The following is a 13691-nucleotide window of genomic DNA, read 5'->3' as shown; positions in this document are numbered from 1 at the left end:
AACCAGAAGGACCATAAAGCCCCATCCTTCACTCAACTTGAGAGTCTGACGGGTCTCAGGAAGGGAGCCCTCTCCGAGAGGGTCTGCAGGTTTGCCAGCTGAAGTCAGTGGGGCAGTTAGTGATCTCTTGGCTTTTCTGCAGAGCAACTGGACGTGGCGGGGCGGGTGATGCAGTACGTCAACGGGGCGGCCACGACACACCAACTTCCCGTGGCCGAAGCCATGCTGACCTGCCGGCATAAGTTGTAAGTTTGACTTTGAGGGGTTTCTTAAAAATAGGTTGGGTGGGTTAGAGGAATCTTGGGTCTTCCTTGTTTTTCACATTTTCCTTCTCCACATTCTACATTCCTTCATAGGAACCCAAAAGGATGTGAGTGGTTTTTACCGCCACCTCCCCAGCACTCCTTCCTTGCCCAGAGCCTTCCACCCATAGGAGCCTGAGTTCATCAGTTTCCTTGCCTGCCCCTCAGTATAAAGCAGCCCATCCTCATAGCTGGAACTCAGACGTGGGAAGCAGGGAGCGTAGTTTGCATGATCAGGTCATTTGCCCTCATTTTGTGAGCTCCACATGCCCACCAAGTCTCAGACCTTCCCCGTGCCGCCCTGGGATGTGACAGGCGGAGGCAGCACAGCATCCTGGACTCCGCTGCAGCCACAGTGAGACAGGAAAGGCCCATTCCCCAGCACTCCTCCCTGTCTCCCCTACTAACTGTGACGCTCTCCTGTGTCTCCCAACAGCCCTGATGAAGACTCCTATCAGAAGTTTATTCCCTTCATTGGTGTGAGTACTGACTCCCTCTGCTCGACACCCCACCCATTCTCCTGGTCTTCCTGTTCCCCCTTACGCAGGAAAACGAAAGATTCACCTAGAACAGTGGTTCTCCAGACACTGGAGATTTTGCCCCCAGGGGCTACCTGGCAGTGTCTGGAGATGTGTTTGGTTGTTATACTGGGGGCAGCCAGTGGGTGGAGGCGAGGGGTGCCACTGGTCATCCTCTAGTGCACAGGAGGTCCCGCAGCAGAGAATGGCTTGGCCCCAAGTGTCAGTAGTGCGGAGGTGGAGAAACCCTGGGCCAGGACGTGGATTGGGCTGTCCCTTTTAGTGTCCACCTTTTCCAAATCACAAACTGTTGCTGGCTCCATCACTGGTGACTCCTGTTTATTACACCAGGCCCTGACCTTGCTGCCTTTGCCCAGGGAATGATGTCCAGACGTGGCTCAGGGGAAAGGGAGCTGCCTCGGCAGTAGTGGAAGGCGGCATTCAGAAAAGTCTGAAAACAGATACTTTTGTCTTCATGGTTGGATAGGCCACTGACAGGACGGCTTTCTTCTTTCCTTTTCTATTTAGCTGGGGAGAAATCTCTATACTAGTAAACTTTGAAAGTCAAGGAAGAACCCCGTGGATGTCTCTGATGGCAAGTGCGCTGCTGGCCATCTGTTCATCAGCAGCTGGGCCACAGGCTCAGCCTGACCTAGGGAGGGGCCCGGGGAAGCTGTGCAGCCCTGCCAGGGGCCGGAGCATGGCACCGGAGCAGGACCGAAAACTCCGATTTCCACTTACAAGAGCTTTGCATTTCCCTTCCAAACCAGCTTTTATCTTTATTTTTAATTTTTTTATGAAATGGAGTCTGACTCTGTTACCCATGCTGGAGTGCAGTGGTACGATCTCAGCTCACTGCAACCTCTGCCTTCTGGGTTCAAGTGATCCTCCTGCCTCAGCCTCCAGAGTAGCTGGGACCACAGGTACATGCCACCACGCCCAGCTAATTTTTTTTTTTTTTTTTTTTTGTTAGACAAGAGTCTCACTCTGTTGCCAGGCTGGAATGCAGTGGCATGATCTCGACTCACTGCAACCTCTGCCTCCCAGGTTCAAGTGATTCTCCTGCCTCAGCCTCCCGAGTAGCTGGGATTACAGGTGCACGCCACCACACCCAGCTAATTTTTGTGTTTTTAGTAGAAACAGGGTTTCACCGTGTTGGCCAGGATGGTCTCGATCTCTTGACCTCATGCTCCAGCCACCTTGGCCTCCCAAAGTGCTGAGATTACAGGCATGAGCCACCGCGCACGGCACGCCCGGCTAATTTTTGTATTTTTTTGCTGAGATGGCATTTCGCCATGGTGCCCAGCCTGGTCTCAAACTCTTGGACTCAAGAGATCCACCTATCTCGGCCTCCCAAAGTGCTGGGATTACAGGCGTGAGCCACCATGCCCAGCCAGCTTGTATCTTTTTATGTAATTTCCTTGAGGCTCCCTTGTAGCTTCTAGACAGGGAGGGGCTCATGTGGATGATGGGGCCTAGCTCCGTGCTCTTCCTGCTCTCTGCACATCCAAGATGTGGATGTCTTGAGTGATCTCAGGAGATACCTGAGCTGGGGAAATCCAGCAGCCCCTTCTCGTGCCTTGCAGAGCCTCCTATCCTGCAGTCTAGCCACTCCCCGGTTAGCCCCTGGGCTGCTCCCATAGCCACGTTACAGGCCCCAGGACCATGGCCCATAGCTGCGGCTGGTGGTTTGACACATCTTCGTGGAGCTGTGAGTTGCTGCTCACTCAGGCTTTGCAACCGAGAGAGAGATAACAAATTTAAAACAAATTAAAAACCAAAAGAGCTAGCAACCTCATCAAATGCCAGGCGAACAAGGAGAAAAGGGGTGTTGTAGCCAGGAAGCCCCAGAGTGGCAATTTGTTCCTCTCCGGGAATCAAAAGAAGGGTGTGTAGAGAATCGGGACAGACTTCAGCGAACACAGCCTTGCTGTCACAGCAGCCTCCAGGCAACCACCTGCAGGCCTGTGCGGTAGACTTCGCCCCACCAGGGTCCAGCCCTCTGGACTCCCAGCCCAGCTGCCTCTTTGCTTGGGACTGGGCCCAGGTGATAGGGCCCAGGACTTCACCTGTCACTTCAGACCACAGCCTGGATGCTCACCTAGTCTGTGACTGTGTTCTTTTCTAGCCACTAGAGGGCCCAGGCTGTCCTTTCCAGAATTCTCTAGAAAATTCCTAAGGAATCCCCTCACCCCCATTCAGTACTCCTCCAGATTCCAGTAAGACCAGAGAGGAGAGGGCTGGTGTCCACAGCTTAGCACATCCACTTGGCCTATAGACACTCCCACCTGGCAGAGACAGAGCCATCTTCCTAGGCCCTCTGCCCACAGGACCCTAGAGAAACGAGATCGGGACATCACAGTGGTTCCTGCCTTCAGCTCTTTATCCCCAGAGAAGAGCTGCAAAGTCTCGCTTGCCCCACCTCATTGTTGCAACTAGGTTTTTGTTTTGTTTTATGTTGTGTTGTTTCTACAGCTGGGCTGCTCCAGATTTGCAAAGATTTATTTATTTACTTATTTATTTATTTAACGTATTTATTTATTTTGAGATGGAGTCTCGCTCTGTCGCCCAGGCTGGAGTGCAATGGCACGATCTCAGCTCACCGCTTCCCGGGTTCAAGCGATTCTCCTGCCTCAGCCTCCCAAAGTGCTGGGATTACAGGCGCCACGCCACCACACCCGGCCCAGATTTGCAAAGATTTTAAAGCCGACAATAAAATAATGTGTAGTGATGGCTCTTGTGCCAACCACCTGTTTCTGGTTGGATCAGAACATGCCTGCTGTAATAGGAGGATCTAATGAGTGCCTCTTCTCTCCTTGCAGGTGGTGAAGGTGGGTCTGGTTGAAGACTCTCCCTCCACAGCAGGTGAGCCTAGGGCTTCCTTGTTCTGTGGAGTGAGGCTGGTGCCCTCCCTGTCTTCCCTCTAGTCCAGTAGGCCAGAAGTTAAGCTCTGGATGTCCTGAGGGAAGTCAGAGCTTGAGCAGGAAGCCTGTGGGTGCCCTCACTCCCCCGCTGCAGTTGTGGCTGGGGGAGGTGGGGAGGAGCCTGGGGCCAAAGGAGGAAAGCAGGCCATGGGATGGGAGGAACCCCGGCTCCTTCCCACCACTGAGTCAGGGATAGCTTCCTCTGGCCAACTGTGTTTGTCGTTTGTCCCCTGACAGGCGATGGGGATGATTCTCCTGTGGTCAGTCTTACTGTGCCCTCCACGTCACCACCCTCCAGTTCGGGCCTGAGCCGAGATGCCACAGCCACCCCTCCCTCCTCCCCATCCATGAGCAGCGCCCTGGCCATCGTGGGGTAAGGCTCCTGCCCGTACCTGTCCTGCCATGCCCTCCATCAGGCCCACCCAGCTGATTCCAGTGACAGGCATATGGGCTTAGAAGGTAGCCACAGGAAGCCAGGCGTAGTGGTGCACACCTTCGGTCCCAGCTACTCAGAGGCTGAGGCAAGATGATTGCTTGAGCCCAGGAGTTTGAGGCTGCAGTGAGCCATGACTATGCCACTTCACAGTAGCCTGTGTGACAACAATACCCTATCTCTCCAAAAAAAAAAAAAAACCCCAAAACACTAAAGTTAGAATTCAGAGACATGTCACTAGCCGGCCTGGTCATGGGAGGACACTTTCTGCCCTGTTTCACAGTATTGGGCTGAATGAGACAGTGTTGGCAGAGAGGCCTGTAAAGTGCTGTGCAAGTGTCTTGTTATGGGACCTCCCAGGTGGTAGAAAGAGCATGACACTTGGGAAGTAAAACACACGTGGATTTGAGTGGTTCTGTCTTCTGTCTGTCCACTGCCTTAGCTTGGACAGGTTACTGAACTTGAATTTCATCTAATGAAGAGAGGTGAAATGGCCACCTTGCAGGACTGTGGAGCAGGTTACATAAGAACATGGAAACCGAGCGCACTGGCTCATCCTGTAGTTCTAGTCACTCTGGAGGCCAAGGCCGGAGGATCGCTTGAGCCCAGGAGTTCAAAGCTAGGCCTGGGCCACATAGTGACGTGGATTGGGCTGTCCTTTCTTTTCTTTTTTTTTTTTTGAGACAGAGTCTTGCTTTGTCACCCAGGCTAGAGTGCAGTGGCCGGATCTCAGCTCACTGCAAGCTCCGCCTCCCAGGTTCACGCCATTCTCCTGGCTCAGCCTCCCGCGTAGCTGGGACTACAGGCGCCCGCCACCTCGCCCGGCTAGGTTTTTGTATGTTTTAGTAGAGACGGCGTTTCACCATGTTAGCCAGGATGGTCTCGATCTCCTGACCTCGTGATCCACCCGTCTCCCAAAGTGCTGGGATTACAGGCTTGAGCCACTGCGCCCGGCCTGGGCTGTCCTTTCTAGTGTCCTCCTTTTTTCTTCTTCTTTAGAGATGTGGATTGTCTCCTTTGGTGACAGTCAGAGGGCCTCTCTAAAGGAAACAATCCACGCCTCTAAAAAAGAAGAGAAGGCCGGGTGCGGTGGCTCAAGCCTGTAATCCCAGCACTTTGGGAGGCCGAGACGGGTGGATCACGAGGTCAGGAGATCGAGACCATCCTGGCTAACACAATGAAACCCCGTCTCTACTAAAAATACAAAAAAATTAGCCAGGCGAGGTGGCGGGCGCCTGTAGTCCCAGCTACTCGGGAGGCTGAGGCAGGAGAATGGCGTAAACCCGGGAGGCGGAGCTTGCAGTGAGCCGAGATAGCGCCACTGCACTCCAGCCTGGGCGACAGAGCGAGACTCCGTCTCAAAAAAAAAAAAAAAAAGAAGAGAAAAAAAAGAAGAGAAAAAGAACATGTGTGTCAGCGCCTGGCACTGTGAGGCGGCCCTGCTCAGGTGCTGCAGCCGGAGCGGGAGCAAGCAGCGGAGCTCAGGTTCAGGCTGAATCTCTGAGACCACTGGAAGCGGTGATATAGTGGGAGGCCATGTCTTTAGGATGTCAAGTATCTACAGTTTAGATCAAGGGTCCAGGAGCAGGGGGCAGAGGGAGGGTGAAGGGGTGGGCTCCTGACAAGAAGAAGCTGAGGTGAGGAGAGCAGGCATGGTCAGCACTGGGAGGGAGCAGCCTTCCTCCCTTCCCCCATTTTGTTGCCTTCCACCTTCCCCTCTTCCCTTTCCTTGTAGCAACAGAGAGGATGGCATTGGCCGGTGACTTCCCCTGAAGTGCCAGTGAGGTATTGGGTGGCACGAGGCCTGCCCCGGAGCTAGAATCCCAGTCCCTGGTCTCCCTCACCCTTTGCTCCTCAGGGCACTTCCCTCCAGGGTCTTCTGGAGGGAACAGTAGAGGAAAGGAGGAAGTACTCGGCCAGATTCTGCTCTGGGGACCTCAGGTTCCTGGCCTCCTGGAGGCGTTTTCTCTCATCTCGCCGCTCAGCAGAAGGGTTTCTGTCCAGCATGGATTTGGGCAGCCTTGGCAACAACCCTTCCCTCCACCTCCTTCCCTTCCAAGTTAATCCTGTTTTTTAATGGAACCTCTGAAATGAGGCAGAAAGAGAAAAGTCAGATGACTTTCCTAGCCCGTGTACCTATTGTGTCTGACACCTCCTTTCAAGATACATCAGCCCTTTTCCCAGGAGCTAAAATTATTGCTGAGCTAAGAGTGCCATGAAAAGGACAAAGCTACAGGTCAGGTGGCACCAGCTGCTGTCCTGAGGCTGCACTGGAGCCGCCCACAGGGGCTTCTGCTGGGCGTGTGCGTGTGTGTGTGCGCGTGCGTTATGTGTGTGTATATGCATGTGCACGCATGCACTTACATACACACACACTTTCTTCCTTCATAAAGCTTCCTCCTCTGCTGCCCTCATCATCCTGTGAAGCTTTTATTCAGTTTCCTTTTCGTGACTTGGGCCTTTATTTTCCCCTGCTTTGTTCTCCAATCAACCTGATTCCCCTCTCCCACATGAGCTGCTCTGTGTGTCTGGAGGGAACAGAGCCGCAGCCTTCAGCCTGCCCTCCCGGGGGCTGGCGTGGCCCCTACCCCATTGGGCCCATGTAGTTGGGAGCTGAAGGCAGAGCTGACCTCTCCTCTTTGTTCCTTTCCTCAGGAGCCCTAATAGCCCATATGGGGATGTGATCGGCCTCCAGGTGGACTACTGGCTGGGCCACCCGGGGGAGCGGAGGAGGGATGGCGACAAGAGGGACGCCAGCTCGAAGAACACCCTCAAGAGTGTCTTCCGCTCAGTGCAGGTGTCCCGCCTGCCCCATAGTGGGGAAGCCCAGCTTTCTGGCACCATGGCCATGACTGTGGTCACCAAAGAAAAGAACAAGAAAGGTAAGTGCCCCCAAGGCCAGGGAAGACCAGGGGCCACCAGGCCTCCTGTCTCCTCTCTCAGGATCTGAAAATAAATCTGCTTTTGGGATATTTGGGATGAAGAAGCATCCCATGGTCTGGCATGGGGTTCAGGGGGCAGTCCCACCTCCCCTTGAGGGACAAGGCCATTCCTTCCGTCATACAGGAAACCGAGGCTGCAGAGTTGCTTGGTCACTCTGCTGAGCTAAAGCACTTTAGGGGCTGAGGCAGCGGCCGCTCTATATTGAAGGGGGCCTTTCTGGCCACTGCTGTCTGGGAAGGACTGCAGACAGGGAGCGGCCTCTCTGTACCACAGCTCCGGGTCCCTGTGACGCAGGAGCAGAGCACTTGCACCCAGCCCTGGAGGCCGCTCCAAAGAGGCTTCATGAGCAAAAGGAGGTGGTTGTGTTTTCAGGATTAAGGGGCATACAGTCCATTCTGGATAGAAGGGGTAGATTAAGGAGCTGGAGGTAGAGTTGGAGCTGGCCCAGCTCCTGTGCATGGGAATGAGGCAGGAACCCCCACGGCCAGGCCAGTGCTGCACAGTGCCTGCCACCATTGGTGTCAGCTAGGGACCCACAACTGGCTGTGCACCTGCAGCGCTGGCATGACCCCGACCCTGCCACCTTTGGGTGCTCCAAAGGAGCTGTGCGTATTTCTGTGTGTGCCTCCCCTCTGCAGAGTTCCCCTGAAGGGGGATCAGACAGGGTTGTGCCAGGCCCACAGCCAAAACCCACGGCCTGCAGCACGGAAACTTGCAAGGGGTTCAGCAGTGCCCTCCCTGTCCTTGCTTCCTTTCTGGAGTGGGAGTGGAACGGGGAGCACTCTCTGGCATCCCCAGGGCAGCGTGAGGACAAACTCATGCTCCACTGGCTCCTGCACAGAGCGCATGCCTGATAGGGAGGCAGCCCCTGCCCCACAGGCTGCCTAGAACGTTCCAGCTGGAAAGGACTTCAGAGACCATCTGGACCAAGGTCTTCGCTGAACAGGCGAAGATATCCAGCCCCAGGGGGAGGAGTGGGACCTTAGCCAAAGTCACCAGCCCAGTGCTGGGACCGGGTCAGGAACCTGAAGATCCTGACCCACAGCCCAGTGCCAGGGAGGAGGGGTTGCTTTGCAGATCACCTCCCCTCGCCACAGGAAGAAGGGAACAGTGGGGCCTGGGGAGGAGAGGGGTGATGGCTTCCCCAGGGGCTGGGACACAGGTGGCCTTGCTTGCTTTCCAGTTCCCACCATCTTCCTGAGCAAGAAACCACGAGAAAAGGAGGTGGATTCTAAGAGCCAGGTCATTGAAGGCATCAGCCGCCTCATCTGCTCAGCCAAGCAGCAGCAGACTATGCTGAGAGGTGCGAGGGCGGGCAGGGCCGGGAGGGCAAGAAAGGGACTGGAGAGGGAGGCAGGCAATGGCCCTTCCCTAGGGGCCCTGGGGAGATGGCCTGAGCAGTTCGGTCACCACTCCTCTCCCTGTCACCCCCAGTGTCCATCGATGGGGTCGAGTGGAGTGACATCAAGTTCTTCCAGCTGGCAGCCCAGTGGCCCACCCATGTCAAGCACTTTCCAGTGGGACTCTTCAGTGGCAGCAAGGCCACCTGAGGCCCTGTCTCCCAGCCACTTTCCCTCCTGGCACTGCCACCAGCCTCACCGCCTGCGGGCAGGGGGAGGCCAGCAGGCCCGGGCCCAGCATCCCTTCCCTGGCACCAGGGTCTGCCTCTCACTTGCCCAGGTCCCAAAGGACACTGCCACAGGGACGCCTCCCCTCCCCTCCCCTCCAACCCATCCCTGCGCAGCCCCTCCTTGTTCCTGCTTTTCCCTTTCTCCCTCCTGCTCCAGGCCCAGGGCGTGATGGTTTTGCCTTCTGGTACCCATAGTCCCCGGGACTGCGTACTCCAGGCCTTCCTTCATCCGACTTCCAACCTCCTTCTTGTGGTATCAGTTTCCTTCCCAGAAATGGGAAAGCTGGAATCCTGGTCCCCAGCAGGAGAGCCTAGTCCTCCCCTGGCCCCTCCAGCCATCAGGGTGCCCTCTAAGACGCAGCTGCCAGATCCACTCACTCTGCCTCCTCCAGCAGGACCCAGGGCCACTTTCCACTCTTGTGGGGTTCTCCGCCTGCCCCAGAGCTTCCCAAGGGAGGGTAAGGGGGTACCCTGAGCCCACGGGACCCCTGCTCCACAGCTCACAGGGGCAGGAGGCAGCTCCCCCACCTCCAGGACCCTGTTGCTATGGTGACACAGTGTTTCGAGGACAGAGGGGCCTCACAGTCTCTCCCACCACCCGTGCACGACTTCCTCACCACCCCCAGGTTCCCTGCAGATGTCGTGTGTGTCCTGAGTGTTTCTTTGATTCTTTGCACACCAAGTCTTTTGGTTGTACCATGTGACACACGCTGTGCACCAGTCACTGTCTTCACGACTTCAGCCCTTGTTGATGATGCTCCTGCCTCTGTCTCCCAGCCCCTCACCCAGCACAGCTCTGCCTGGACTTGGAGAGATGGGAGGCAGACCGCCACCACCATACATGCTATCTGTGGCCCCTCAGACATCCCATTTCATCTCCCATTCATCTCCCTCCCGCCACTGTGTCAGTTTGTCTGCCTTTCCTTGCTGTGTTGTTCCTCCTCCTTAGGCCCCAGCCTGGGCCCAGAACCATCCTCCCAGCCAGGTTTCCCTCCAGCAGGCTCCTTCCCTCCCTGTCACCTCCCTCTCACCAACTGGGGGTCTGAGCCCCTCAGTCTTGACCGTCCATGTTCTCAGGAGTGGTTGAGGACACAGGGCCCCAGCCCAGCCCTCCGCGTCCCCCAGCCCAGCCCTCCGCGCCCCCTCAGCCCGGCCCTCTGCACCCCACAGCCCCTTTGGAGCTTTTCTCTTGTTCTCTCAATCCTTCCCAGAAGTTTTTGCACAGAACTCCATTTTGAAAGTGTTTTTCTCATTCTCCATACCTCCCCCAAGCTCTCCTCCTGCCCTTTCCAGGGCTCAGCCCTGCTGTCCTGAGCGTCTCCTGGGCCAGAGAGAGGAGATGGGGGTGGGAGAGACTTGAGTTGATGTTGGGTTTTTCATTCAATAAATTGGTGATTTCTTACCGACTGCCTTGGGCTTCTGTGCCCCCTCACTGTGCCGCAGGAGCCGCCCAACCCCTTCTCCACAGTGCAGCCCAACTCCGGTGAAAATCCGCCAGGAACGTGGGTGGAAAGAAGCATACTCCCATGTTCTCAGTCATGGAAACAGGCATGAAGGTGTCTCACCTGGCATGAGGCAGGCAGAGGTCGGAAACAGGAAAGATGCCATTTCCACACCAAAAGCCCGTTTCTCCCCAGGACCCACCATCCCCAAATCCCACTTCCCAAGGCAGTGATGTGTTGAGTGTGGCTTCCCCATCTTCTGATCAAAGGTTAGAACTTAGCTTCTCTCCCCTGCTCCAGGTTGGTGAAGTCTGAGCCAGCGGGGTCTTTGCCTCTGCAGGTGGAGGGAATAGGGCTGAGGTCCATCTATGTTCCATCTGAGGTCCATCCCTTTCCTGCCTGCCCTTGACTTAGAGATGGAAAGCAGTAGTAGCCACTGTTCCCTGGGCGCCCGGTTCTTCCCCTGGCTTCCAAGACAGGCCTGCACAGACAGCCTCCCTCATGAAGAAGGGCCCAGAGGCGGCCTGGCGCAGTGCCTCATGCCTGTAATACCAGGACTTTGGGAGGCCAAGGCAGGCGGATTGCCTGAACTCAGGAGTTTGAGACCAGCCTGGGCAATGTGGCAAAACCCCGTCTCTACTAAAAAAATACAGAAAATCGGCTGGGTGCGGTGGGTCACACGTGTAATCCCAGCACTTCGGGAGGCTGAGGTGGGCAGATCATGAGGTCAGGAGATCGAGACCTCCTGGCCAACATGGTGAAACCCCGTCTCTACTAAAAATACAAAAATTAGCTGGGTGTGGTGGCACGTGCCTGTAATCCCAGCTACTTGGGAGGCTGAGGCAGGAGAATCACTTGAACCCAGGAGGTGGAGGTTGCAGCGAACCGAGATTGCGCCACTGTACCCCAGCCTGGCGACAGAGTGAGACTCCACTCAAAAAAAAAAAAAAAAAAATTGCCGGGCATGGTGGTGTGTGCCTGTGATCTCAGTTACTCAGGAGGCTGAGGCAAGAGAATCACTTGAACCCAGGAGGCAGAGGTCGGAGTGAGCTGAGATCATGCCACCACACTCCAGCCTGGACGACAGAATGAGACTCTGTCTCAAAAAAAAAAAGTGCCCAGAGGTGAAGGCTTGCAGGAGGGGCAGCGCTTGGCATCCTTGCCCTGCAGGTACAGCCCCAGAGGAGTTGATGGCCTTCCAGAGCCTGCTGTTACTGGCCTCAGTCTTGGGTTCCCCAAGCCCTGTGCCCAGAATTCCTCACATAGAGAGGCTCGGGGACCCAGCTGTGTGGCTGTGTGCAAACTCTGAGCCTAGAAAATGAAAATCATGCCTGCCTTCTAAATGAGGTGATAGCGGGGCTGGTGAGAGGAAAGCCCAGGAGAAGCACATCCTGCCTAGTGTGACCTGGACCCAGGGCTGAATGTGGCTGCAGAGCAGGGTGAAGTGCCCACGAGGCCTTCCCAGAGCACAGCCAGGCAAGGGCTGCAGGGCAGGAGCTGTGCGGAGCTGGGGGCCAGGGAGCTCCAGTGGAGGGGGTGGGACAAGTAGACTTGGACCCCAGCTTCTGGCCCTCTTAGGTTCTGGCTTAGACCTAGGAGAGAGGGTGAAGGGTGAACTCTCAGCCCATCTGCATCTGACACCATATCCTCAGCCTCCCCTTCTGTGGCAATAAATGCCCCACCCTGCTCCCATCTTCGGGGCCCATCCCTCTCCACTCCTTGAGGGCTTTGCTCCTATAGTCGTCTTCTCTCCTGCACTGCGGGTTCTCCCCTCTGCCGGGACTTTCCACCCACTTACAGGCATTTCAAGTGGATATAGCTCAATATTAAAGATCAGAGACTTCCAGATTCCCTTCAGCTGCCATTCTTTGTCTCTGCTCCCCTTAGAGCAAAACTGTTCCAAAGAGCTGTGTGTGTTCCCCGTCTCCATTTCTGCCCACTCCCTTCCGTTTTTTTCCTCACAGTCCTGCCAAAAGTTTCCTTTCCAAGGTTGCCAGTGACCTGGGTTGCCCAGTCCTCTCAGTAGCATTGGATGCAAATAATCACCTGCTGGAGTCTTTTCACCTGGCCTGTGGACAGCTCTGTGCTCTCCTCTCACCTCCCTGGCCTCTCCTTCTTGGCCTCCCTTGCTACAGAGTCCTCAGCTTCCCAGTCTTGAAACCCTGGAGGACTTGGGGCTCCAGCCTCTAATCTAGCCTCCTCTCTCCCCACACTCAGCCCTAAAGGGAGCTCACTCGGCCCCATGGTGTGAAACGTGCTCTCTTGGGGAGGCTTACCTCCTAGTAAATGCAAACTCCATTCTTCAGTTTTGAGGCCGAAAACTGGGGAATCCTCCTCGATTCCTGTTTCTCTTGTACCCACCAATCCATGAGCAAATCCTCCAGGCTTACCCTGACAGTGCCTCGCCCCTTCCTCTACTGGAAGGGGCAAGATTATCTTTTGGAAGGGGCAAGATTATCTCTGGAAGGGGCAAGATTATCTCTACTGGAAGGGGCAAGATTATCTCTTGTCTGGATATTGCAATAGGCTCCTAATTATCCCTGCTCACACCCTCTTCTCCCCGTAGCCTGTTCTCCACTCAGTAGCCAGAGAGATCTTCCAGAGCTGAGCAGATCGTGTTGGATTGCTGATCCAGGCTGTGCAGTGTCCCACCCTAGGCATATAAGCTGAAGCCTCACCTGTGAGGGGCCCACATGGTCTGACCTCCCAGGAGCTGCCGGATCTTGATCCCTCTTACACTTCCCCTCCTCACTGGCCTCTCAACATTCCTCAAACACCACTTGGCCTCAGGGCCTTTGCATGGACCTTTGGTCCTGTCCATATTGCTGCTGCCCCCAGGCCCATGTGGCTTGCTCCCTCATTCAGGTCTTGGCTGAAATGTCACCTCAGGAGGCCTTCCCTTCTCCGACCCCTCTTTTTTTTTTTCATATTCATATTTCCCACTCCTTGGCATTAATTATTCATTTGTCTCTCCCACAAGAATGCAAGCTCCAAGAAAAGAGGAAATGTTTTTCCCTGTTATGTCCTTGGCACCCAAAATACTGCTTGGCCCATCACAGGTGCACAATAAATATTCGTTTACAGAATGAAGTTCCCTCTTGCTGCTGGAATTGGGTCCCAAATCCAGATGTGCTACTCAAGACATTTTAACTGATGCCTTAGCCCAAAAGACACCTGGGTTTTCTCATAGGCTCAGAACTAAGAAGATAGACTCCTACCCCGACAAAGACAAGGAAATCAGCTGTGTAGCAACAGTTTGGAGCACAAGGCAACTCAGGTGGAAGGTGCTGACTCAGACCCTTGAAGCAGCTCTGCCCAATCACCAGGAATTAAGGCTGGGCCAGAGCAGAGCTGCCCACAGGTCCGCCAGAGACTAAAGGCAAAGGGTGGCATTTTGGTGCAGAAAGTGGAAGAGCCTCTATCTAACCTGCACACCAACTCCAGACTGGTTATATTTTTAAGTATACGGTTTTAGAATACCTTTAGATTTGCAGAGAAG

The 13691-nt window shown here is 55.1% G+C and overlaps 1 protein-coding gene across 5 annotated transcripts in view; it reads left to right on the top strand.

Moving 5' to 3' along the window:
* Window positions 1–10157, top strand: part of PACS1 (phosphofurin acidic cluster sorting protein 1) — a 174679-nt gene extending 164522 nt beyond the window's left edge. For all 5 annotated transcript variants that reach the window (XM_065527919.2, XM_045370573.2, XM_045370574.3 and 2 more), the window contains exons 18-24: window positions 143–245; window positions 739–781; window positions 3643–3685; window positions 3982–4117; window positions 6833–7059; window positions 8304–8423; window positions 8555–10157. In XM_065527919.2, coding sequence (XP_065383991.1) covers window positions 143–245; window positions 739–781; window positions 3643–3685; window positions 3982–4117; window positions 6833–7059; window positions 8304–8423; window positions 8555–8670 — 788 coding nt within the window. In that variant the 3' untranslated portion in view covers window positions 8671–10157. The remainder of the gene's footprint in view (window positions 1–142; window positions 246–738; window positions 782–3642; window positions 3686–3981; window positions 4118–6832; window positions 7060–8303; window positions 8424–8554) is intronic.
* The last annotated feature ends 3534 nt before the right edge of the window (window positions 10158–13691 follow it).

This window comes from Macaca fascicularis, chromosome 14, assembly GCF_037993035.2.
Source record: "Macaca fascicularis isolate 582-1 chromosome 14, T2T-MFA8v1.1".
Classification (NCBI taxonomy): domain Eukaryota; kingdom Metazoa; phylum Chordata; class Mammalia; order Primates; family Cercopithecidae; genus Macaca; species Macaca fascicularis.
This window is presented reverse-complemented; position numbering and strand designations above follow the sequence as displayed.